Genomic DNA, 27,422 nt, shown 5'->3' on the forward strand with positions numbered 1-27,422 from the left:
TTATTTTCTCAGATGGTAAAGCTGCCCATTCTTCTTGGCAAAGAGCCTCCAGTTCCTGTAAATTCTTGGGCTGTCTTGCATGAACTACACGTTTGAGAAATCCCCTGAGTGGCTCAATGATATTCAACCATGCAGTCCATTTTTCTTCAAATGCAAACTTATTGTGCATCTTAAAACAACCACACCACTTTATTTCAGAAAGTCCTGTATTTCAGGTGAAGTTATTTGTGGATTTTTCTTTGCATCCCGAACAATTTTCCTGGCAGTTATGTTTGTTGGTCTACCTGAACGTGATTTGGTTTCCACATAATCCCTCATTATCTACTTCTTAATTAGAGTTTGAACACTGCTGATTGGCATTCTCATTTGCTTGGATATCTTTTTATACAGGTCGAGTATCCCGTATCCAAATATCCGTTATCCGAATTATTCCGAAATACGGACATTCCAGAAAGTGAAAAAAAAATTTTTTTTTGCTAAAAACTCACTGGGGACATTTGTAACAGCATCACTGGGGACATGATATGTAACTGGCACTATATATGTGCAAGACAATGATTGCTTGGCATTCAAATTCAGTGCTGAGATAGTACACACATTTTGTTTCACGTTTTGAAACCTTGTTTTTTGAACAATTAAAATATATTTGTGTGTATTTTATGTGGTAATAAAATATATTTGTGTGTATATTATGTGTTTATACAGCATAAATGCAAGATACTTCAAAATACATCATTGAAATATTAAAATATTCCGAAATACGGAATAATCAGTTATCCAAAATTCTCCTGGTCCCGAGCATTTTGGATAAGGGATACTCAACCTGTATCCCTTTCCTGTTTTATACAGTTCAATTACCTTTTCCCGCAGATTCTTTGACAATTCTTTTGCTTTCCCCATGACTCTGAATCCATACACGTCAGTGCAGCACTCTATGAAAGATACAAGGGTCTTTCAGGAGACCTGAAACTCACTGACCTTTTATATACACACACACACACACACACTGATTAAAAGCAAACAGATTACAGGTGAGGATGGTTACCTTTAGTAGCCATTCAAACTCGTTTGTGTCAACTTGTGTGCATGTTATCAGGCCAAAATCTCCAGGGTATGTAAACTTTTGATCAGGGTCACTTGGGTAGTTTCTGTTGTCATAATGATTAATGACAACCACTAACCATGAGTGAAATAAAAGTTTGTGTTATCATCCATAATCTCTGACAAATGGCCAGAAAATCACAAAATCTGCTAGGGTATGTAAACTTGTGAGCACAACTGTATGTGTACATATATATATATATATATATATATATATATATATATATATATATATATATATATATATGAGATTTGCGGTGAGGCACTCGTGGCAATTATAATCCAGAACAAAGCTAGCCAACAGGAGATAGCAGCTTGGCTAGCTTTGTTCTGGATTATAATTGCCACGAGTGCCTCACCGCAAATCTCCTACCAATCCTCTGTGTAGGCACCGGCGCTGCTGTTTTTGCTGTTACAAGGAGTGCCAAACCCCTGTCCTCTATATATATATATATATATATATATATACACACACACACTTATGGAAACATGTTGCATATATAAGACCTGTTCTATCCGCTTACCTCTACATTCCCTTACATTCTGCAGTGTGACCTTAAACACAGAGCGAAAGCAACCTCGAGCCAGGTACAGACTGTGAGCAATATTGCCATCTCGGGTGTATCCATATTCAGCATGCCTAGCTATTGACGAGTTCTCCAGGATGAAAAACGAGCCGTGCCGACTAAAACTAGTGAGGCTGACAGACTAAATGAATGGTTGGCACTTAAAATTCACTCTACAAGCTGAAGGTCACACCTTGAAAAGTGGCATTGAGACAAAAAAGGTGCAGAATATCCCAGAGATAATGCAGAAATCAGTGCCGGAGAGACAAATGTGATCCGTAGAATTTAATTTTAACCATCGCATGATAATGATAACAAAGGTATAAGGCAATCTGCAATAATGACACTGACATGCTTAATGGGTTAAAAGATCAGTCCCATGTGGGAACAGTGATCTCATGACATTGCCATGCTTAATGGGTTAAAACAGGAGTATTCGACATGTGGCCCTCCAGTTGCTGAGGAACTACATAATCCAGCAGAGGCGGAACTACCATTGGTGCAGCAGGTGCAGTGCACCAGGGCCCTTGAGGACTAAGGGGCCCCCTGAAATTACTAACTTATTATTTACTTATTATTATTAACTATAACATATTGGCCCTTATTCTGGTTCACTCACAAAGGTAAATTCTTTCTCAAATGGACAAAACCATGTGCACTGCAGGGAAGGCAGATGTAACATGTGCAGAGAGATTTAGATTTGGGTGAGTTATTTTTTTCTGTGCAGGGAAAATACTGACTGCTTTATTTTTACACTGCAATGTAGATCTCACTTTGAAGTAACACCCCACCCAAATCTAATTCTCTCTGCCCATGTTACATCTGCCCCCCCTGCAGTGCACATGGTTTTGTCCATTTGAGAACAAATTTGCCTTCACTAGTGAGCCAGAATAAGGGCCATTATGTCACAAGTGCCGCTTATCTATATGATAGTTACAAATTCGACCCTATCTCACACAAGACACTACTAAATCTTTTATCCATGCACTCATTATATCCCAAATTGATTATTGCAATAGTCTCCTAACTGGTCTTATCAAGAACAGACTCTCACCACTGCAATCCATACAAAATGCTTCCGCTAGGCTGATCTTCCTAGCAAGACTCTCATCGTCTGCTGATCCGCTCTGCCAGTCCCTCCATTGGTTACCTGTGTTTTACCGTATTCAATATGAAATACTTCTACTCGCATATACAGCTATTAACCATACTGCACCAGCTTACGGAGGAAATTTACTAAGATGTGTATTCTACTTCACATGTGATGTTGCTATGGGAAACCAATCAGATCCTGTCTACTTTCTTCTAGCGGGTGCTAAGATAAGAAGTAGACCCATAGGCAGTGGCGTAACTATAGCACCGAGAGCCCCCGCAGTCGCGGGGGGGGGGGGGGGGAGCTGTGCATATGGGGGCGCCGGGGAGGCTGCGGTGCTATAGTAATCCCCCCGCCCCCATCCCCCGCATGTTTACCTGTCTGTGCGTCCCGGCTCCCCTCCTGGCTTCAATCAATGCTATGGAGACGGACCACGATAAAATGCCCGCCCCATAAAGCAGACTGTTCTCTGAAACTGTCTGCAGTATGGGGGCGGCCAGGAGGGGAGTCGGGACGCGCGGACAGGTAAGCATGCGGCAATGGGGGAAGGGGGCACAGGGGGCAGGCACGGGGGGCCGGACGGACGGGGGGCGCCCCCCCCATTAACGGCGGGGGCGCCCCAAACAAAGCTACACCGCTGCCCATAGCAACATCACATGTAATGTAAAATACAAATCTTAGTAGATTTCCCAGTACTGTATATCTCTTTACTTCTCTCAAAATATCTCCCATCTCGACCACTCCGCTCTGCACAAGATCTGCGTTCCCGTTCACTATTACAGGACTTTCATCGGGCTGCTCCCACCCTATGGAATGCCCTTCCATGCACAATAAGACTCTCCACTAGCCTCCAAACTTCCAAGCGTTCCCTGAAAACTCACCTCTTCAGGCAAGCCTATCATATTTAGGTACCACACACATAACCCTCTGGGGCACTTATGTATTATATACCTACCCTTCTGGACCTACAAGCTATGCTATTACAGATGCCTGTCCTTGTGTTTCCCTCCTATATCCCTATAGATTGTTAGCTTGCAGCAGGGCCCTCCTACCTCCAAGTCTGTCTGTTGTTACCCAATTTGTTTTATCTCTGTTTACAATTGTGAAACGGAATCTGCTTCGCTATATAATACATTGTAAATAAATAAATAGTTGCCAGGATCTACGTCAGGGACCGGCAACTGGCAGACCGCGGTCCATCTCCGGACCGCAGAGGATAGAAAAGTGGACCGTCTAAACTCCTGAAACTAGCAGTGCGGTGCTGCTAGTTTCAGGAGTTCAGATGGTCCACTTTTCTATCTGCCTGCAGCGGTCCCAGGGATGCATTGCGGCTGGTGCGCGGGTGATGTCACCGCGCACCCGCACGCAGATAGTGAAGAGATACAATCGGCGCCATGTGTAGAGGCTGCCACAGCTCCACAAGAAGACTGTGAGATGGCAGGAAGGCCAAGCGGGAGCTGTGACAGCATGTGGACCTGTCGGAAGCAGCTGCGGCAGCAGGGAACAGCAGGGTTCATGACAGCCAACTCCCAGTAAGATTTAATATAGGATGGGAGTATTGGTTTTGTTTTAATGGATGCTATGTAGTGGGAGGGGAATGGGTCTCTCAGGTGAATGGGATGGAGTTTTGGCCCCCTTAATAAATAAATATACGAATACACACACATATATATATATATATATATATATATATATATATATATACAGTGGTCGAAGTGGAAATTTTGAAGTGGGGGTATGGAAATTTTGAAGTGGGGGTATGGAAAAGTAAAGAGTGAATATAGTGCGCACCTTCGGACACCCCCCTGTCCATCAACGTCCCCTGCCAGACTGCCCCGTTGTACAGGGGTATTACAAAAGCACAATATGTGCTGCTGAGTGATCAGAGAGCATCCTGAGGAGGAAAAAAAAAGGAATCCTGACCTTTATGCTGTGAAGACGTCAATTGCTGTGTGTCTTGAGAAAGGCCACCTGGTGGCCGAAACATAGACCTACACCCTTTTCTGTGACTGGTAATGTACCAATAAATTTTACATGATGAGACGCTGGTGAGTGCCCTTATTGGATTCAATAGATCCTACCCTGCTCTATATTTGGGACACATCTGTGTTGCCTTAAAGGAGCACCCCATATTATTTTTCAAAGCTGGCTGGGAGTGCGGAACCTCAAAATCTATATATATATATATATATATATATATATATATATATATATATATATATACGTATATTTATTTATTAAGGGGTACAAAACTCCATGTGTGTATATATTTATATATATATATATATATATATATATATATATATGTAGGTGTGTGAGTGATGAAAAGTAAGGTGCCCCGGGTGCCTTCCAGCTTATGTGCAGGTAGGAAGAAATTGGCGTCACTCCAGGGGACTTTCAATAGCGTATTTTTATGTGAATATGATAATCAATACATGCACATCGACTGTGTCGACGTTTCAATGTCAGCAAGACATGGGCATCGAGTCTTAAGAAAAATGTCTTGCTGACATTGAAACGTCGACACAGTCGATGTGCATGTATTGATTTATCATATTCACATAAAAATATATATATATATAATTTTTTTTTGTTCTGGACCTCGACCAAAATATTTAAAAATATACGGACTCCGGTAAAAATTACTTGCCTACCCCTGATCTATGTGCTTGATGCCAGGAGTTTCATGCTTGTTGGCACAGGGGGTTTCATGCTTGTTGCCATGGAAGTATTACATGCTTGTTGCCATGGAAGTATTACATGCTTGTTGCACTGGGGTGATTACACGATCGTTGCCCAGGGGGCTCCCAATGCAGCAATGAAGTGCCAATATACCCTGGCTGGGGATGGGGCGTCCAGCACTACGAGGCAGCGCATCATAAGCAGGTAGCCAGTGTGTGAGCTGGATACGGAGGACAAGTACTGAAATACCTGAGTATTACTGATGCTGCCAGTAGTCCTGCTGCTGCCAATACCAGCCCATTCATCGCAGCCGGCTGCGGTGTACTGCACCAGCTGCACTGCCGCTCCTTTGGAACTACTATGTTTATACAGGTTGAGTATCCCTTATCCAAAATGCTCGGGACCAGGAGAATTTTGGATAACGGATTATTCCGTAATTCGGAATATTTTAATATTTCAATGATGTATTTTGAAGTATCTTGCATTTATGCTGTATAAACACATAATATACACACAAATATATTTTATTATCACATAAAATACACACAAATATATTTTATTTGTTCAAAAAACAAGGTTTCAAAACGTGAAACAAAATGTGTGTACTATCTCAGCACTGAATTTGAATGCCAAGCAATCATTGTCTTGCACATATATAGTGCCAATTACATATCATGTCCCCAGTGATGCGGTTACATATGTCCCCAGTGAGTTTTTAGCAAAAAAAATTTTTTTTTCACTTTCTGGAATGTCTGGTTTTCGGAATAATTCGGATAACGGATATTCGGATACGGGATACTCGACCTGTACATGTCTCAGTAATGCTCAGTGTATCACAGTAATGCTTAGTGTATCACAGTAATGCTCAGTGTATCACAGTAATGCTCAGTGTATCACAGTAATGCTCAGTGAGGTTAGAAGTGGAACAAAATGGTTGGTAATAAGGTTGCAATGGTTTACGAAAACACTACGTAATTGCAGCTGTGCGGATGAAGTATTATGTCAGCAGAGACATTTCCTGTTTGTTAAGGGGAATTCATGTTTGTTTGTAAGGTGTTTTGGGGGAGGGGGGGGGGTTTCAGTTTGTCATGTGTCACATCACACAGTTTGCTGTCAGGTAGTGAGTTAAAATACCCAGGGCGCCTGGATAAGCAGTTTTCATTCGTACAGTTCTTTGTCAAAACACTGGGGAAAGAAACGGCCTCTGTGAGGTGTATGACAGGTCACAATTTGTCTTCCCTGTATTATGTGCAGTGACATTAAAGAACAGAATGAAAGAAATGGCATTCTGGAATCTGTCACACAATGGATAACCTTATGCAGTAGAAAAAGTCGCTTTTCCCTGAATGGCCCCTGTATATGTCACTGTCACTTGTTCTGTCCTATGCTGTCCCATATGTCCAGTATGCAGCTGTAACATTTATCAATTGACCAAGCACATCTGTATTTGTCTGCCTACTAGTATTTAACATATGGGCTTTTACAGCTGTGTGTCGCTAGCTGCTGTGCTGGCATAGCTGGGCTTCTTTCTTGCCCATTATCTGTATACCCCTCATTTTCCATATCCTCCTTTTCCCTGTATTTCGCTCTGTGTCTCTCCCCTCCCACCCTATGTCTTTCTGTGTATCTCCCCATCCTTCCCTATGTATTTCTCTGTCTCTCTGTGTATCTCCCCATCCTACCCTATGTATATCCCTGTCTCTTTGTGTCTCTCCCCTCCTGCCCTATGTATTTCTCTGTCTCTCTGTGTCTCTCCCCTCCTGCCCTATGTATTTCCCTGTCTTTCTGTGTCTCTCCCCTTGTGCCCTATGTATTTCCCTGTCTCTCTGTGTCTCTCCCCTTGTGCCCTATGTATTTCCCTGTCTTTCTGTGTATCTCCCCTTCCTACCCTATGTATTTCCCTGTCTCTCTGTGTCTCTCCCCTCCTGCCCTATATATATCCCGGTCTCTTACATCTCTCCTCTCCCGCCCTATGTATTTCCTGTCTCTCTGTGTCTCTCCCCTCCCACCCTATGTATATCCCTGTATCTCTCCCCTCCCGCCCTATGTATTTCCCCATCTCTCTGTGTCTCTCCTCTCCCGCCCTATGTATTTCCCCATCTCTCTGTGTCTCTCCCCTCCTGCCCTATGTATATCCCTGTCTCTCTGTGTCTCTCCCCTTGTGCCCTATGTATTTCCCTGTCTCTCTGTATATCTCTCCCTTCCTGCCCTATGTATTTCCCTGTCTCTCTGTGTCTCTCCCCTCCTGCCCTATATATATCCCGGTCTCTTACGTCTCTCCCCTCCCGCCCTATGTATTTCCTGTCTCTCTGTGTATCTCCCCTCTTGCCCAATGTTATTCCCTATCTCTCTGTCTCTCCTCGTCTGCCCTATGTATATCCTGTCTCTCTATGTACCAGATGTACTAAGCTTGAAAAGTGATAAAATGGAGAGTGATAAACCACCACTTTAACCATCCATCTACAAGTACAGGGTGGCAGAAGTGCTTTTAACACCTCAGTGCAATACAGTGGGCCTGATTCTAAGTCACGCGCATAGCCCCTATGGCACATGCGTTACCCTAAGCAAATCAGACATTATTAGAAGATGCCGGAAGTGTGATGGGCGTTCCTGAGCAGTGATTGCGAGGTGGTCTGTACAGAATCCAAAATATCCGTATCATTGGCGTGTTATGGGAGTGTTGGGGACATGCCATTGAAAGTGTCTCGATTCTCAGACCTACAGCCACAGCCACAGAGGCCATGTTCTGACAAAAAACTGCATGCGCCAATGAGCAGGTGCAAGTGTAGATGGGGCACACAATGATGGACTATCTGTAACCTCTGGCGGTATTACTGCATGCAGTGGGGGGTATCAGTGCTGGCAATTTCAAGGGCAGACACATCCATAAGCAGGGATGTTTTAACAGACGAGGGAGCGGGTGTGTTGCATCTGCATGGGCCCTCTCCTATCTACGGCGCAGTAGACTATGGCATTGTGCTTATGCATGCGTAGGTCTATGCAAACATGGCACCCATCATGTTCCAGCAACTTATCACTACTGCACATGCATAGAGGGCATTTTGCCAGTAATTTCTGCCACAGCTGCTATGCCAATGTGGGAATCTAGAAAGGTAAATGCAGACACAGCAGCACTCACCCCTGCGTCAGGCCTAATGTGACAGACACCATAGCTGTTTATACCTGGGCACTACACCCCTATATATCAATAGAGCCCAGATTGCAGCCATGAGGCTGTTTTTTTTTTGTTTTTTTTCATTGCCACTTATCAATGCAATAAAAGAAATCGGTTCCAAAAACATATTGCTGGCAGAGCTGACTATGGACAATCACTGAATACAATATTAATACCGTAACACAAAGCACTGTAAAACGAACCAGGGGATTAATAACGTGTGCTGCACTGGGTCTGCAGGTTTCTATGTATTGCAGTGTGTGAGACTGATTTATTGAATATGTTTCGTGGCATACTGTAATTCCGAACGATACATTACGGTAAGTACCTAAGCCATAATGCTGTATTTGTATTGAAAAATAGTAGTAAAATGGAGTCACACTGCTGCCATAATGTGATTTGTCTCATTCTTTTTTTTTTTTAAACCTATTATTAACCGCGCTGAATATATTCACATATAAATGTAATCCATTGGGAACCTCCCTATTCACTTTTACAGAGTGTTCTCTGCTGTTCATACCGGCAATTTGTAGATTATTATGCACCTCTGTAGAGAGCTGCAGAACATTCCCTGGAACTAGCTAACCTGTGACAGATGCATACTGATATATCCTGCACAGTGTGAGACATCTCTCCTTACTCTTTCAGAACCCCCCCTCTGCACTGCTCTCCCCCTCCATGGAGTACCCTGCCCCTCTACATAAATCTCTCTCCCTCTCATGTCCCCTCTCTCCTAAAGCATCATTATTATAGAGATCAGCTCTGCACAAGACATAAGTCATTCTCAGCTCCCATGGTTTAGTTGTCACACTAGTAAATTAAATTTTTGCACTCTGGCCCAGCATAAACAGAGCAATGAATCTCTATATTATTTAGAAGATGCAGGCACTGGGGACGTCACAGGGAGACTTCTGTTCCTCCCCTAAATGTAGATGAGATTATACTGTATATTGTCGTATAAACAAAACACTACATTACGCTACTTGGTGCTTTTCTGACTGTTCTACCAATTATAGCCAAGGATATCCCATATTGCAGGTTTGGTTATATCTCTGATGGTGCATTGATCTCCAATAGTGGGGTGCATGTATGTGCAGTAGTGGCGTAACTACAGCTCCGCAGCCCCCGTGGTAGTTAGTGAGGGCGCCGGGAGGGGGGGCTGCGGGGCTTTTGTTACCCGCTGCCGTCTGCCCGGGACCTGCTCTCCCAGCTCTATTTTGGCAGTGCCCTAATCCCTCCCTCCCCTTACCGCCGCCGGTACCTGCCGCATCAGTGCATCAGTCCCGGCTCTCCCTGCTCTCCCGGCTCCTTCTAATGACATTTAGAAAATGGCTGCCCCCATACTGCAGACAGTTTTTAAGGATGCTAGAGGAGGCGGTGGCCTCCTCTAGCTTTCTTAAAAATGGTCTGCTGTACAGGGGCAGCCATTTTCTTAGTGTCACTTTTCATTAGCAGGAGCCGGGAGAGCAGGGAGAGCCGGGACCGCAGGCTGATGCACTGATGCGGCAGGTACCGGCGGCGGCAGCATTTTGCCGAGCGGTAAGGGAGGGAGGAGGGCGCTGCCAAAATTAGCGGCGTGGGGGAGCATATTTAATAGTTACGCCACTGATGTGCAGGACCTGTTTTGTGCATGTGCAGAATCATGGAATGTTATGGGCCCCATAGCAACAGTTGAAGGGGCCCCTGTCCAAATAATTTTTGAGCAACACCTCTCTGCAGCTGCTATGCACCACCAATAGTGCCCTAGTTCATTTTATGAACTATAGTATTGCTTTAGTTACTGTCATGATCTATAGTAGTGCCCTAGAACAGTGGTTCTTAACCTCAGTCCTGAAGTACCCCCAAAAGTGCCCATTTTCCAGGTAACCCCGCAGGTGCACAGGTGCATTCATTACTCACTGACACATTTTAAAAGATCCACACATTTAAAAGAGCTAATTAAGGGAGAAACGAACCCCTAAGTTCTTTGAAACCTGGGAGAGTTACATTGTGACCCTCCCGGTAGAATTTCAAAAGAGGATTGAAGCCACACTACAACACACAGAGTGGTACGAAACAAGGAGGCTGCTGGGTGACATCCCTATAGTGGTGACTTAATTGTCATAGTCGTTTTGGAGGGCTCTGTAAATGAGGGTTTCAGGTCATCATAATCAAATTTATTATTCGGGAGGGTGCATTACTATAGTTGCCATGCTCCGCATACACTTACTAAAGGTCTAGCCTAAATAATCACTCATAAGAGATTTTAGATAGTTTCACATGTAAATTTATTTTGATGAAAAGTGTACATGTAATGTTCAAACAATGTCAAACAGCCAATTAATTGTTTTTCAAACGAAGCTGATTGTTATATTATTGTAAACTGTTACAATGTCTTGAAAACTGTTTTTTTGTTTTTATGCTATTGTCATGATTATACAGTGCAATGCAAAATAAAAGTAAAAAAAATTAAGAAAGAGCTAATTATTTCACCTGTGATTCTGGGCCTTATTTTGGTTCATTCTTTCTGACAAAATCCTTCTTAGATGGACAAAACCATGTGCACTTAGATGTAACATGTGCAGAGAGCAAGGCACCGGCCTGCCCCAGGCGAGGGGGGGGGTGGGGCGCCCCGGTGCCTACGGGGGGGGGAAATAGTGGTACCTGCGGCGCTGTGTGATCTGGCGGCAGGGTCCCTGCAGTGATGCTCGCTATCCGGCAGCCAGGCGGCGGCGCGGGAAGCGCTGATGGGTTTGAAAACTCGCCGCACGCTGATTGGCTGAATCTCAGCCAATCAGCATGCGGAATGTTTTCAAACCCAGCAGCGCTTCCCGCACCGCTGCCAGGCTGCCGGATAGCGCACATCACTGCAGGGTCCCCGCCGCCATATCACACAGCGCCGCAGGTACCCGGCACGGACACCCCTGCAGCCTCCATGCGAGAGGCGAGGGGCGAAGTGCCGCCCTCCAGTGGGTGGCGCCCTAGGCAAATGCCTAGATTTGCCTAGTGGTGGTGCCGGCCCTGGCAGAGAGAATTAATTTGGGTGAGTAATTTTGTTTCTGTGCAGGGAAAATACTGACTGCTTTATTTTTACACTGCAATATAGATCTCACTTTGAAGTAAAACCCCACCCAAATCTAATTCTCTCTGCACATGTTACATCTGCCCCACCTGCAGTGCACATGGTTTTGCCCATCTAAGAAGGATTTTGTCAGAAAGAATGAACCAAAATAAGGCCCACTGTGAGGAGACCTGAAAAAACATGAACTATTGGGGGTACTTGAGGACCGAGGTTGAGAACCACTGCCCTAGATCACATTATGTCTTATTGTATGGCTGAAAGTACACATTATTCGACACAGTACCCCTATTTACATTATGACTTACAGTGCCCCCAGTTCATATTATGCAACACTACAGTGCCTTGACTTTATATTATGCCACATTACAGTGCCCCCATTCATTGTAAGCTTGCAGCAGGGCCCTCTTACCTCCAAGTCTGTCTGTTGTTACCCAGTTTGTTTATCTTTGTTTACAATTGCAAAGCGCAATCTACTCCGCTATATCAGAAACTGTTAATAAATAAATAATAATTATGTAACATTATACTGCACTCCAGATTAATTGATTCCACATTAAAATAACCCAAACCCCCCCCCCATATATTAATATTTTTTTTTTACCTATATGCTTGTAGCCGGGGGTTTCCATGCTCATTGCCATGGGTTGCAGGCACTGTACGCACTGAGCTCCCCTGACAGAGAGAGAGAGACGGGGAAATATGGTCAGAGAGGGGGGAGAGATGAAGGGCAAGGAGAGGGGAACAGATGCTGGGCAGTAAGGATGCCAATCCCGGGGCATTTTTTCAATCCCGGGAATCGGGATTGAAAAATGCTCAATCCCGGGATTCCCGGGATTGGCATGCCTAAAAGAAAACTGCCCCTGTACCCCCCACACTAACTGACTTTTGGGGAGGGGGGCAGGTGGCAGCGATGCGGAGACAGGCGTCGGGTATTACGTGGGTGGCCTGGCGGCAAGCAGGTGCCAGGGCCACACACTTACGTTTGGGAAGCAGGCGGCTTCAGTGAGGAGGCAGGCGACTAGGGGAGGTCCGGCGGCGAGCGGGTTCCGATGTTGGGGGTGTAATGCTATGGCCTGCGCAGCGTGACCTGTGACCTAATCACGGTGCGCAGGCCGCACGCCAGATCGGGGACAGACGATCTGCACATGGGCAGTCTAATCCAGAAATCCCGGACATTTTGGATACTCCAATCCCGGGATTTAAATCCCGGACATTTAGGGGCCAAATCCCGGGATCTCACCGATCCCGATCTCAAGATTGGCCACCCTACTGGGCAGGGAGGGGGGATAGATGCTGGGCAGGGAGAGGGTGATAGATGCTGGGCAGGGAGAGGGTGGTACATATGTGTGGAGAGAGAGTGGTGCAGATGTGGGGAAAGGAGGCAGAGGGTGGGGAGGAGACAGATGCTGGGAAGGTGGGGACAGGTGATGGACAGAGAGGGATTGGGGGACAGATAATGGGCAGGAAGAGGGGGACAGATCCTGGGCAGAGAGGGATGGGGGACAGATAATGGGCAGTGAGAGGGGGACAGATGCTGGGCAGGGAGAGGAGGAGATATGCTGGGCAGATGAATGGCAAAGAAAGGGGGGAAGATGATGGGCAGAGAAAGGGGGAGAGATGATGGGCAGAGAAAGGGTGACAGATGCTGGGCACCTAACACGTGTACACTGGGACACTTTCTCTCTGCTGCTCCCTCAATGCAGGTGGTGCCAGATTAAGGCCCATATGGGCCTGGAGCTAAAATGTATGAAGGGCCTATTATGTGCTGCCGCAGGGGGTGTGGCCAGCATTATGGGGCATAGCTACAATTTTGGGGATTTGGTCTGTGCCGTGATAGGTGGTTAGCACCATGGGGGGCATAGCTACCGCAACATATGACAGAACTTTCTCTCCCTCTTTGCTTATATAAGATATGTAACATGGGACATGGGATAATATGGGAGGGTTAGGACTAGACACATAGAAGGGAGCACTTAGGTTTAGGATGCCCAGGCGTGGGTGGGGGGTTAGGTTTAGGCGGCAGGTACAGGGGTTAGGGGAAGGGTTAGGCTGTGGGGACAGGAAATCCCTCCTTTTGGATGCTGGTGTCGGTATTCTGACCGCCGGCATCCCAACTGCCGGCCATCTGTATGTATGTATCCTGAATTCCGCCCATAGTCTACACATATTCTAAGCAAAATGACACCTCACACCCGCAAAGTTTTTATATGTCACACTGACACAAATATTGTGTGATAGATAGATAGATACTTTGATACATAGATAGATAGATAGATAGATAGATAGATAGATAGATAGATAGATAGGAGATAGATAGATATAAGATAGATAGATAGATAGATAGATAGATAGATAGATAGATAGATAGATAGATATGAGATAGATAGATAAGCTCTCCCCTCCCCCAAGGCACTTACCTGATTAATGACAAGGTGGAGTAGGCATGCAGCAGGGTCTTCTGCTCTCTGGAGTATCTTCACCCCTGACCTCTGTGTCTCTCATCCCAGCCTCAGGCTCCTGGGGTTCATCAAAACTTCATCCTTCAGCTCCTCTGGCCAGCACAGAGCACTCCTCCGTTAGGCCCCACCCCCTTTTCCTCTCTGTACCCGGCTCTAGTGTTTCTTTGAAAGGAAACTTTGCCTGCTGATTGGAGGACGGCGGCCATCTTTTTGTAGTCCTATGGGGGCAGCCATTTTGTTAGCTCCGGCTACAGCAGCTACAGGAGAAGCAGTACCAGCCTCTGCCTAAGTACAGGCAGCAGCCACGATCGTGAGTGGGGTGTGGAGAATGTTTTCTTTTTGACTGACATACACACACTGCGAGTGCAAGGGCAGCGGCAGGCTGCAGTAAGCCGCTCCGCATCTTTATGTAGTGTAGTGTGCCAGACTCACTGATGATTGTCTGTCACACTCACTCAATGTGCTGGCGCTCCTCCAAGCAGCAGCAACATTCTACTTGTGTTGTTAGTTTTGTTAATGTCTAACTAATGCGTGTCTATTTTTTATATTTATTAATGGCCCTTATTCAGATCTGATCGCAGTACAAGTTTGATCTCAAAATGGGCAAAACCATGTGCACTGCAGGTGGGGCAGATCTAACATGTGCAGAGAGAGTTACATTTGGGTGGGGTGTGTTGAAACTGAAATCTAAATTGCAGTGTAAAAATAATGCAGCCAGTATTTACCCTGCACGGAAACAAAATAACTCCCCCAAATCTAACCCTCTCTGCACATGTTACATCTGCCCCACCTGCAGTGCACATGGTTTTGCCCATTTTGAGAACAAATTTGTACAGCGATCAGATCTGAATAAGGGCCATTGTCTGTGAGCTATACCACACCCGTGGAATGGAGCTGATGCACATGCTCAGTGGCTGCAGATTTTCCTACCACGTTTGCTGTGTGTGTGTGACTGCGGTTCTGAATCAATCATTGCACCAGAGAGAATCTGGTATTTGGCATGTGATCATCAGGCCTGTATATTTCTGAAGTACTGTATGTTTGTTGGGTACAGATTATGGGGGTTATTGAGACCGGACGATTATCGATAGACTGCTCGTCGTAGCACACATGCATTAGGCGATCCTGCAATAAAATCCAACACAAGTTGATTGACATGAAGCCAGCATTTGGGGGTTGTAACCGGGTGTTTTCTGGGAGTGTCAGAGAAGGTGTGTGATGTCAGCTCTGGCCCCAATCAGCCTGTTTCATTCAATGGTGAGCAACTTGCGAATGAATTTGCAGCTATTCGCCGATACAGCTAACCATGGGGAGGGATTTCACTATGCAATTTAGCAGCGCAGCTATCAGGTCTGAATAACCCCCAATAGCTTGTTACATGCTAATTATGCATAATTTATGGGCTGGTTACAAACGCTCTGAAGTCAAACTTTTGGAAATCCCACTCAAGAGAGCCTGTGTTTGACCATGCCTTCATTTCCAAATGCAAGATCAGGCCCAATAGGTTCCTATGGAGGGCTGCCATGCAGCTGGATTTACGGATTGACCAAACCTCAGATTGCGAACCCATAAGCAATAATAATAAACCATTACTTATACTACATACTGTATATACTGTAAATACACAGAGACCTATTGGCATGGGAAAGGGTCAGCTTTATCTAATAATAAGATGTGAGGAAGAAGTACGGAATATAGGTGTTGTGAAAGAACGACCTTATACAGCAGTGTTGCTGTCTGCTCACCGTCCCCCAATCAGGCTTAGAGCATACTTACCGAATTTCGGTAATGCCCAGCGAGGATAAGCAGGAGCGCAGCGATGGGGGAGTGGCTGGGCTAATTGTATACTTAGGTCCTGTTCACTTACTGGAAAGCTGCCAATATTGGACAATATTGACATAGAGATGGGGCTAAAAAGAGGCAATTAGCATAACATTGTGTCATTAGGCCTCATCCCCTCTACAGGGGTTCCTGCCTGCTTCACTATCTGCCCAGTGCCCACTTGCAAGCATAGTTTCCTCCCCTCCTGCATTCTGCAGGAGACTCACTGAAATAACAGTAATCTCCCTCTCTCCCTCATTAGTCTAGCAATCTCCCTCATATCACCTTGCCCACATTACACGGTTACATTTTTAAGGGAAAAAAGGAATGAGAGATAGATACATTTACATTAAATCAGCGCCATTTCCCAGCACTTACCAAGTATAATAGATCTTACTAACTGCTTTGGGGCTCATCTATATTTGGATATAAGTCATTTAAAAAGAATCCTCTCAGATGTAGCAGTACATGCCCACGCTTCTAGGCTCTTTTCACAATCTTTCCATACAGTATATGGAACTAGACACGCCCTTTGGGTGGAGCAAGACACACCCCCTCAATGGGGCACTGTGCAAAACTCTGCTACCAACTATAATCTCCCTGAAAATAGTTTTCAAAAGTAGGCAAGTAAGCTTGCAAGTGTAATGGTTGGTTCTTTTATCATTGTTACTGCTTTAGGACATTTGTGATGCAAAAATGGTAGCACTGAACTGTAAAAATATATCTTACACAAGTACTGTAGCTGCAAAATCCCAGACATTGTATAGTCCGGGAATGCCACCACTCTGGACACCACCAAAACGGGCCATCACTTAAAGAAGTCGGCATAAGGAGAGAGCTGGGGCTATAGAGGGGCACATGCCTCTGTATAACAGCTATGGGAACTATAGTGACTGCTGTGTTTCACCCTGTCAGAAAAAAGGGCGGAGTGATACAGCTCTGTGTAATTTGCCCTGTCAGAGAGGGGCAAAGAGAGATACAGGAACAGAGCAGTGATGATTCCTTGCAGTTAGGAGGTGCTGCAGCTGTGCCACGCCACCAAGGGACGGTATGTGCCGAAATCTGTGCCAGTATCTATACCCAGGTAGTATTATAGAGGAGGATGACCCAGCCAGGGCAGTGACAGGAGATGGCGCTGTTGTAATACAGTCACCCCCCACAGCAGCTATCCCACAGTACTGCAATACTCACTGCAGCCATGCCACCTGAGGGAAAGATGGGTTGGAAAACTGCTGCCACAGCCTGGAGGGGAAATACCAGGGGTGGATTAGGATGGAAAGCTGCCTGGGAAATGTATGGAAACAGCCCTAAGGGGTGGGGTCTGTTGAGGGGGTGGAAGGTTCATTCTTATGGGACAGTATTGTGCAAGCTCAGGCAGGCGAAGAGCATCGCATCTGATTGAATTGAGCGCTATAGCTAACATCTACTGTACTCTTGGTATGCAAAATGGAGGCAGAATGAAAGGGAGGTTGGAAATGTTAATATTGTTTTATATATGGGGATAAGTAATCCCAGAGGGTCTAATTTTACATGTATGAGTTAGTTATGGATAAAGATACATGTGAAATAAAATTAAAAGTAATTTGTATGCCATGTAGTTCAGTAACGTATTTTATTACTATACAAGTAGTTAGGCAATAGGTAGGGCACATGGACCCCCTGGTCAACCCAGTGTTCCTTAAGCGGATTCTAATGACAGAATAATTTTCCATATTGTTTGCAGTAAACAGCCAGATGCACACACTGCGCCCATTTTTTGAACACTTATTTCCGAAGTCCAGCAATGGCGGAGGCAGCGCTGTGGAAATCGCTGGAAAAATGGCCACAGCACCAATTTTCCAGAGATCTATGCATGTGCAATGGAGTATGAGTACCCTAATGCTCAGACCACACAATGCTGCGGCAGCAGCACTACAGAAACTGTCGGTAATTTGGCCACCGTGCTGTTTCCCTGAGCATGGGCAGTAGGGTCTGAACGCTCTAGTGTTCAGACCCTACTGCGTAGCGCTAATTCCCAGCAGAGAGTAGGGTCCAGTCAGAGGAGGGTGCCATGTGCAGCCTCCTTCACTCATTAATGACCCTGTGAACAGGTAATGGGGCAGATTTATTAAGCTCAGTGAAGTGATAGTGTCTGGTTTTTATCACCGGCCAATCAGCTCCTAACTGTGAAGTTACAGGCTTGGTTTAATAAAAGCCAGGTAGGAGCTGATTGGCCGGTGATAAAAAAAAATTGGGGGGAAATTTACTAAAAAAAAATAGTGGAAAAAAAATCGTATTTTCATACGAAAATACAATTTTTTTTGGTGTAAACGTATTTTTGGGCATTTACTATGCCAAAAAAACGTATTTTCCTATTCTTAATGATGGGACATTCATATTTGTATTTACAAATACGAATGTCTACACACCATCGATAGAATACAACAGGAATCACCATTCAAAAGAATGGTGGTTCCTGATTTACTAAGCAGCCGTATTGAAAATACGGCTGCTAATTGGCGTGAAACAGCCACGAAAATACGGCAGGAAAATACACCTTATTTTCCTGTCGTATTTGCTTTATGCCTGCACGGATCAGTCAGATCCGTGCAGGCTGCAGTGTAAAAAAAATGGTAAAATAAATAAATTAAAAAAACAGCGTGGGGTCCCCCCCACAGCTGTAACCTGCACCAGGCTGGTTACAGCCGGGGCTGGTAATTAAAAATCAGGAAACCCGACAAATAGGGGTTCCCCGATTTAACAACCAGCCCCAGGCTCCAGGTCCGGGGCTGGTTCCCAAAATACGGGGGACAAAATGAGTAGGGGTCCCCCGTATTTTAAGACCCAGCCCCAGGCTCAACCAGCCAGCAGGGTAATGCCACAGCCGGGGTGAGACTTTTTATACAAGTCCCCCCGGCCAAAGCATTAACCCCCTGACCGGTCAGCCTGGCCAGGGCCCCTGGGGGAGTGGGGACCCCCCCAATAAAGGGGACCCCCCCCTCCAGGACTTACCTGACCAGGCTGAAGCCTGATGCTGTCCTCGATGCCCCTGGGCGGTGGGCATCGAACTGATTTGAGTGTAAAAAATAGAATTAAAAACTATTGTTTTTACTGTGGAACTATGAGTACCAGCAATCCTCCCCCGCAAGCTGGGACTTGGAGAACCACAAGTCCCAGCCTGCGGGGCATGGCGGCAAATCAGGCTAGGCGGCCAATCAGGAGCCGACTTTCTCAGCTCCTGATTGGCCGCCTAGCGGCCAATAGAATCATTCTATAGAGAGGCGCAGAAGATGAAACATCTCTGCGCCTCTCTGACAGTCCGATGCGGGGAGCTTATGGAGTCGCCGGCGTGTCACAGAAGGTGACAGAAGACCAGGACTACGTCGGATCAAGACTTCAGAGCTTCCATGGAGGACCTGGGTGAGTAGGATTTCCTTCCACAGGTCCCCCATGGATTTCTTCGGACCGGATGGACGCCGCCAGACGCCGCTGACATGGAGAAGACCGCCGAAACGGAGCAGGACAAGGCACCGGACCAAGACCCAGGGACCTACCTACGGGCTCAAGATAGGTAAGTATCAGTATGTATGGGCTTGGAATGTATTAAAGTTTTATTGTGTGTCAGTGTGTATTTATTTCACTATTTTTTTGACTGTGGAACTACAAGTGCCAGCGGGCCCTTTAATGCCCCGCAGGCTGGGACTTGTGGTTCTCCAAGTCCCAGCTTGCGGGGAGGCTTGCTGGGATTCATAGTTCCACAGTAAAAAACAATAGTTTTGAATTCTATTTTTTACACTCAAATCAGCTCGATGCCCACCGCCCAGGGGCATCGAGGACAGCACCAGGCTTCAGCCTGGTCAGGTAAGTCCTAGAGGGGGGGACCCCTTTATTGGGGGGGTCCCCACTCCCCCAGGGCCTCTGGCCAGGCTGTCCGGTCAGGGGGTTAATGCTTTGGCCGGGGGGACTTGTATAAAAAGTCTCCCCCCGGCTGTGGCATTACCCTGCTGGCTGGTTTGGCCTGTGGCTGGTTCTTAAAATATGGGGGAGCCCTATTCATTTTGTCCCCCGTATTTTGGGAACGAGCCCCGGACCTGGAGCCTGGGGCTGGTTGTTAAATCGGGGAACCCCTATTTGTCGGGTTTCCTGATTTTTAATTACCGGCCCCGGCTCTTTCAGCCTGGTGCTGGTTACAGCTGTGGGAAAGGAGGGGGGGGGGGGGCACGCTGTTTTTTTATTTATTTATTTATTTATTTATTTTACCATTTTGTTTTACACACTGCAGCCTGCACGGATCTGACTCGGAGGGTTACAAAGCAGTCGTATATGACTGCTTTGTAAATCCCCCTCCGGAACACGACTTTGCATACGAGGTATGCAGTCGTATTAATTCGTATTAAGAATACGTATACAACTTTTTGCATTCGTATTCTTAGTAAATTTCCCCCTTTATCACTTCACCGAGCTTAATAAATCTACCCCTGAGAGGTTAAAGTGCAGTACTGTCTACAGCAGCCATCTTGGTTAGGGAATGAAGCTTCCCTATAGGAACAATCTTGGAGTATGCACTGAGGCACAGTTCTATACCAACACAAACAATGAGGAGAAAGACATTATACACACACAGCACACATACTTCACACATTAGTTCTGCTCAGTGCCTGTCCTCCCATTTTTTCTTATGCTCACAAATTTAAATCACTGGATATTAAAGTAGTTGCTACTGTTGGAGCTGACACAGTAGCGCTGAGGCACAGCTTATCACTTCACCAGGCTTAATACATCTGCCTCCAGTGTCTCGGCAGCTGCTTAATGAGCTCAGCAGTCATTGCTGCTGCGGCTATCTCAGTTTGAACCACAGAGCATCCTGGACTGCCACTAACTTCAGCCAGAGGGCGATACAGACTCACTTTTTTCAGTGTCCTGCACAGGTTGGTCTAATAGTTCCTCCATCTTCTACATACCCATGAAAATGGGATACCATTGTCATACATATCTCTCACATCCTACCACATTCTGTCCTCATATAGGGATGGATGGAGACATCCCCATCTCGACGAACAGTGCGCCAAGATGGAACACTCTGTCTTGCCCGTGGAATGAACAATGGCAGCGCCATCTGTAGACCTCTTATTGCCTCTTGAAAACTGGAAGTATAGGATATATATCGGTCTGCGCTATATTAGGCAGCCTATGTCTTAACGAGATTAAGGGGTACCACCACTTTCCCAAAGATATATACAATTCACACAAAAAATCTCAATTAATATGACAATGGCGCCTGAGTAAAATAGAAAATAGTACTCCCTTATAAATGTCTTTGGGGTTTCCTCTCCACTCTTATGATTAAGGAATTAATGTAAAATCAGCATACAGTATCTGGGGGGTCTTTCTCCACTCCAATCCTCCAATAGTGATTAACTGCAAAAGGATAGTAACCCACAAGAAGCAGATGCTGTAGTAGGTTTCAAATAGTTCCTTTAATCACAACAACCATGGTACACATAAATAAAACCTTGAAAAAGATCTATAAACAGATCGAAACGCGTTGGTGGGGACTCTTCTGTGTTCTGCAGTGGTGGGAACTGGCTCCAATTTAGACGGAAAGGATATTGGGGCCCCGATATATCCCTATCAGACATCTTGGGAAATATCTGACCCCATTTTGGAACTAAGTACACCCATCATCTTTTATTTATGTGTACCATGGTTGTTGTGATTAAAGGAACTATTTGAAACCTACTACAGCATCTGCTTCTTGTGGGTTACTATCCTTTGCAGTTAATCACTATTGGAGTGGAGAAAGACCCCCCAGATATGCTGATTTTACATTGATTCCTTAATCATAAGAGTGGAGAGGAAACCCCGAAGACATTTATAAGGGAGTACTATTTTCTATTTTACTTAGACGCCATTGTCATATTTATTGAGATATTTTTTTGTGAATTATCTTAGTGCCTCTACCTCTTGCACATCCACACCCCCACTCTTACTACCTGTTAAGGTCCCATAAGCATCTATATTTTATGCGATCCTTCTACTCGGGAAGCTACGACTTCTGTTCTTTGGAGAAATTGCAGTAATGTATAGCCAGCTTTAGGGTTAGGCTGTAAGAGGGGTTTAGCTGCGAGAACAGAGGGTTAGATGTAGGCACAAAGAAGGGGGGGTTAGGGTTGGCTGCAAGCTGGGAGGGGTTAGGTTTAGGTGGCAGGTACAAGAGTTACGGTTAGGCCCTAGCATGGAGGTTTAGGGTTAGGATGTGGGGAAAGAAGGTTGGGGGGCAGAGGAATGGTAAGTAAACTGTCAGGATTCCTCCTGATCACCGGTATTTCTACCACTGGCCATCTGTATTTATTCCCACTAATTCCCCTCTGTGTCTGATTATTACCTAGAATCCTCATCAATCTATTTTATATGAATGTTGTCATGTGGTGTGGTGTAGGACAGAAGGTTCTACACCTCAGCCTCCAGATATAAAATAATTGTCAGGGGAACATACCATGGGACACACGTCATAGAGTATGTGGACACATATGTATAACTGATCTCCTTTATATGCACTACAGATATCAGATACTGACTACTTTATTCTCTGTTGTCTTACCCATGTGTATAGTGAGCAGTAACAATGGGTAATAAGCCATCTTGTGCAGATCAAGCACCAAGCGATAAGAAAATCTTACAGCAAAAGTTGGTGAAAGGACACTATGAGAAATTACCTAATGAATGGCCTGTTCCAGACCCTGATGAAAAGGCTAAAAGTTTGTTTCTGCAACATGCGGGGTCCATGGCAGCAGACTTAGGGAATGAATGCATTAGAGATGTTTCTCTGAAAGAGGCTAGCACTGAATCGGCAGAAGCCAAAACACCGCCGGTAACACGTCCAGACAGTAACTCCAAATGCCAGTTTATAAATGTACTTACTTTGGAAAAGAAGCAAGAAGTAAAAATGTTTACAGGGCCTAAAATTCCACTAGTAGAAACGATGGATACAAAAGAAGGTAACATTGAGGGCAAAAAGAAGGGTGTCAGTAACCTGACATTTAAGGAGACTGCTGCCCAGCTGCCACAGGAGCCTACATTCCACCCTGTATTGCTATCACACACCAGCCGTCTGTACACCATCGGAACACCTCCTAAGTCAGATGTGTCAGCCACTCTCTTAGATGGTAGCCATACAGCCAGCAAAAAGGATAAAGCTCAGACTTTTGTTATTAAGCCATCACCTGCATTAAATGTGGGATTTACCAGATCTCAACCCAGCACTGTACCCTCTAGGGAATTTCTGGTTGTAGATACTGAAACCATTAAAAGAGCTGAGACATCAGATCTTATGAAGGCCTCACCTAGGGGAGATGAGCCTTTCAGGAAGCATCAGCTCAAAACAACACTGCCGGTGGCCACGCAAATAACACCATCAGTAGGTTTCTCATGTGTAGATATCCCCAAGCCCAGCTTACCGGCAATAACACATTCATATAAGCCTTTAGATGCTAGTCCTGTGGGCACACAACAGAAGGATGCTTCAGTGGTCGCAACCAGGCTTACAACTCTTGCTAAAGGTGAAAAAAGGTCGTCAATGCAGCAAACGTGCAATAGAGGTCAGAAAATAACCAGTGTGAAGAGGCAAGAAGGCGTTCAGAACACAAAGATCATAAATAGGGTGCAATTCAGCAGTGAGGATGATCTTTTTATTACGAACCCACCAGAATTAAGACCAGACTCCTTTGCTGCAACTGACAAACAAGAAGAGTCATTGAAAATTTGCCCAGTACCAAAGCAATGCATGCCTACACAGGAATTCAATGAATGTGCAGCTACTTTAAGTAAACTTGGAGCGATACCTAAGAATAAAGTGGAAGCTTTTCTGCCAAAAGCCAGGGATCTATCAAATCTGAAATCTGCATCTTCAAAAAAACAATTAAGGAAACAGCCCCGTGGCCAACAAAAATCACCAAGGAAGCAGCCTAAGGTCAATAATTCCCTGACTAGAAGAAAACACCAAACTCCCATGAAGCACCAGATTAGTGTCTCTGGTTGGATCAAACCATTCTCTCCGGATCCTCATATGCAGCAGATACAAACAGAGGACTCCGCACATTTTAAACACTCAACTCAGTCTCTCCCAGTAGTGGAGAAAGCACCAACTGGTCAGCTCACCACGTGTACAGAAACGCAGGCTGACAACATCATTATTCCTGAGAACACTCTGGATCCGGTTCCAGCAGATCCACTTCCCAAAACATGGGAAAATTTCTATATAGACGGCATTTGTACTATGAAATGTAGGTGCAAACATCGTCCAGGAAAGCTACCCCTAAATATAACAAAGTGGTAAGTATATTGTATTATCATTAAGTCATTGTTTTATTTTCCTAATATCAGAAAAAAACGTTCTAACAAGCAGTCTATAGCAAAACACCTTCATTCTTTCTGGTTGTGTATTGTAAGAACAGGTTAGGCTATTTCCACCCAGGGAGGTGGCTGCAGTCATATTGGGCAATGACAAAGACAGCTATATTTTTATTGCCGCTAAAGGCCCCCATCCACCAGTCCAATTTGGCTACTTTTTACCCGATTCAAACATATTGGGCCAAGAAAGCAGGGTGAAAAGGTGTTTGACATCCAATCTGATGTTCTGTCCCATGCGCATCAAGTTGGATTTCGGACTTGCTTTAAAAAAAAAAAAAATTCTTTACAATCAGAGCAGTCAAGCTTTGGAACTCTCTTCCTGGAGAGGTGGTGTCGGCAGACACATTAAATACGTTCAAAATAAGGTTGGACAAACACTTGTTGGTTAAGAACATCCATGGGTACATATGAGTAATATAATCTGTCAATATTTTATAAACATCCTAGGTTGAACTAGATGGACGCAAGTCTTTTTTTCAGCCTTACCTACTATGTAACAACCAGGGCAGCCTCCCGGGAATGGGGACTTGGATTGCATGCGATATATTGCATGTAAAAGGACCACTCCGTCCCAGGCATCTCAAGGGGGATCGGCAGCAACTTCTCCAGAGTAAAAGTCGCAGTAATGGGTGGGGGCCTAAACTGTTCCATTTTTGGATCCTACAATGGTCAGGTCATTTGTGTGGCCCTAGCTATACACTGCTGAGATTCATTCCTGAGAGAGGAGTAGATGTACCCTCACTTGCAGGTATAACACGTCCTGCTTCAATTCTTTACCGTTGTGAAGCAGGAAGCCATAACACCAAAATGTATAACCATCTCAAATGCTGGAGTGGGGGGGAGTGAAAACAGTGAAAACTCCCCTTACCAGCACTTCCTGCTAGAGCGCTCAGCACATAAAGCTAGTGTTGATGCACTGTGTCTCTCCCACCACAACCAGTGAGTGATCTCAATTCAGCCCGGGACCTGGCAGTCGCTCAGCCAGAGACAGAGCTGTCCCTGCAGCAGCAAATGGGCAACAACACCTGCAGCTTTCAAAATCAAAAGCTGCAGGTGTCAGAATGGTCAGTAGCACTGACTGTCCATACGTTGTCTGGCATATTGGTGTGATAGCTTATAGTGGGCAGTGCTGACAGGGGGGGGGGAAGGGACATTCAGCAAGGCGGCAGTTGGCATTTACCAGCTTGCAAGGAAATGCAAGACTGCTGCTTAGAACCAGGTCTGAATCAGGCCTTTTATATACAATGTGCATTAGGTACTATAGAATTAGTCATACAAGTGTAAAGGATCATTTATGTGTCATTAGCAGGGGAGAAATAGTTGCAGTACCAGCAGTATTGGCACTCACATTACCGCCTTTACCCACAGGTTGTCAGTGTCAGAGAACAAGCTGGCAGAACCCGCAGGGTTCACCACATTAAAACTGGCGGCCTCCCTGGTGGTAGGAACCAAACTTCTGCTCGATCACACCGCTTCCAGTGTTCCTAAAGACAGCAGCATCAAGCAGATGGAGCAGCTGAAGTAAAAGTAACAATGGTGCTTGCCTGAAGTCTGAACACTAACACCCCTCCCGCTTGTCACATTGTTTGTACTTTGCAAATGTTCCTGTTATAGTTCTTATTTGTTTAATAGTTCAATAAGAAAATCTTACCTCATCCTGGGATATTTGGGGATGATTATGTTCCACGCAGTGTTAATAGTGTTGGGAAGGAGATCCTGGAGCTTTTCAACTGTCCTCATCGCTAGTCGGGAGATGGCAGCTCTCACGCCTAGAACCGGGTGTCTAGTTACAATTAGAGATGAGCAGGCTCTGATTTACTCTGATTTCAAAGCAGGATCTTATGGCTATCCCAAATCACATGACAGTTGTTGACAGTTGATAGCCAATAAGATCCTGCTTTGAAATCAGAGTAAATCAGATTAAATCAGAGCCTGCACATCTCTAGTTACAATACAACATTCTCTAACTTAAGTGCCTGCCTGATACTGTTTGCGCCGCACTAAAGGCATAAAATTGCATTGTAATAATGAGTGCACAGTGGCAGATATATTGATCAGATATATCTACTAGTGTGTACCCAGCCTTAATGTGCCTTGAGAACTGAGGTTGGGAATGCCTGCTATAGAGTTCTAGAGCTCCCTTGCCATAGAAGAATCCTGATGGGCCAGTTTTGCCGAAGCCATACTTGCCTATCTTAAGAGTCTACTCTCTGGAAGAAGCCCCGTCCCATTTCTGTAAATGCCATGATTCGCAGCTCTTTGGACAGGGGGTGGTACTAAATGATGTGATTTGCGCCTTTTTAGCCCCACCCCCTACCCAAAGAGCCATGAATGCCGGTATTTGACCGGCAGAGGGTGTGGGGGCTGATGCAGGGGCCCTGCTAAATGCAAGTGCCTTACCGACCCTTCCGGGGGGGCCGGGAGGGGGACCCAATTTTCGGGACCCTCACGGCCATTCCGGTAGGGTAGTTAAGTATGGCAGAAGCTGCATTACCAACCAGAATGCAGGATTTATACATAATCATTTATGATTGAGAACATATTGGGCCGTATGCAGTGGCGTCTGAGGTCAGCGGCCGCGTGGGTTGCTGGCCGAACACATGCATTTTTTTTAAAGGGCCAGTCATTTACAAGGCATAGTTTTTGCCGAGTTCAGATGACAATCCACACAGCCGCTGAACTTGGGCGCCATTACATCTGGCCCAATATATCTGTACTCACATAGAAGGCAGTAATAAAGAACAAATACATGGATACACGCTATACATGGACCCTAGTCAGTACTGACAGTATACACGACTGCAACTAGATACTACTTTATGACCCAGGGGCCTCAGATTATAGAGATATCTACATTCGTTTTGTGGTTGCGTTTGTTTTATTCTACAGTTTGTATTCCTTTTATTAGAATAAGTGAATTGTTCTCTTGTTGTCTATCATTGGTGTGTATGTATCACATCCTCCAATAAAAGTTTATTTGCAGACATATTACCCAATGCTTTACAGAGACTATATAAGTCATTTACGTCACTCCCAAGTGGAGCTTGCACTCTACATTCCCTACCACATGGGCGTA

General features: G+C 45.3%; 1 protein-coding gene and 1 long non-coding RNA gene across 5 annotated transcripts in view; one reads left to right on the forward strand and one right to left on the reverse strand.

Moving 5' to 3' along the window:
- The window catches only part of LOC146036704 (uncharacterized), a 90,543-nt gene extending 76,303 nt beyond the window's left edge, over window positions 1-14,240 (reverse strand). The window contains exons 1-3 of the long non-coding RNA XR_014460938.1: window positions 14,096-14,240; window positions 12,280-12,350; window positions 12,088-12,168 (exon numbers count right to left, since the gene is read on the reverse strand). This is a non-coding gene — a long non-coding RNA (uncharacterized LOC146036704). The remainder of the gene's footprint in view (window positions 1-12,087; window positions 12,169-12,279; window positions 12,351-14,095) is intronic.
- Window positions 14,241-14,320: 80 nt separating this feature from the next.
- Window positions 14,321-27,337, forward strand: LOC146035937 (uncharacterized). Of its 4 annotated transcripts, none has more exons than XM_083159659.1 (3): window positions 14,321-14,447; window positions 22,551-24,268; window positions 25,715-27,337. In XM_083159659.1, exons 2-3 carry the CDS (start codon window positions 22,563-22,565, stop codon window positions 25,869-25,871), a joined length of 1,863 nt encoding a protein of 620 aa, XP_083015785.1. In that variant the 5' UTR covers window positions 14,321-14,447; window positions 22,551-22,562; the 3' UTR covers window positions 25,872-27,337. The 4 variants fall into 4 exon arrangements, with proteins under 4 accessions (XP_083015785.1, XP_083015784.1, XP_083015786.1 ...); XM_083159658.1 differs by lacking the exon at window positions 14,321-14,447 and adding an exon at window positions 16,874-17,006; XM_083159660.1 differs by lacking the exon at window positions 14,321-14,447 and adding an exon at window positions 16,956-17,042.
- Window positions 27,338-27,422: the final 85 nt, after the last annotated feature.

Source organism: Crinia signifera, chromosome 9 (genome assembly GCF_055691185.1).
Source record: "Crinia signifera chromosome 9, ASM5569118v1, whole genome shotgun sequence".
Taxonomy (NCBI): Eukaryota; Metazoa; Chordata; class Amphibia; order Anura; family Myobatrachidae; genus Crinia; species Crinia signifera.

Excerpts from the sequence above, each read along its gene's own strand:
- LOC146035937 (XM_083159659.1), top strand. The coding sequence starts at position 22,563 with ATGGGTAATAAGCCATCTTGTGCAGATCAAGCACCAAGCGATAAGAAA. Across the intron at positions 24,269-25,714 it reads CCCCTAAATATAACAAAGTG|GTTGTCAGTGTCAGAGAACA; the intron begins GTAAGTATATTG and ends CTTTACCCACAG.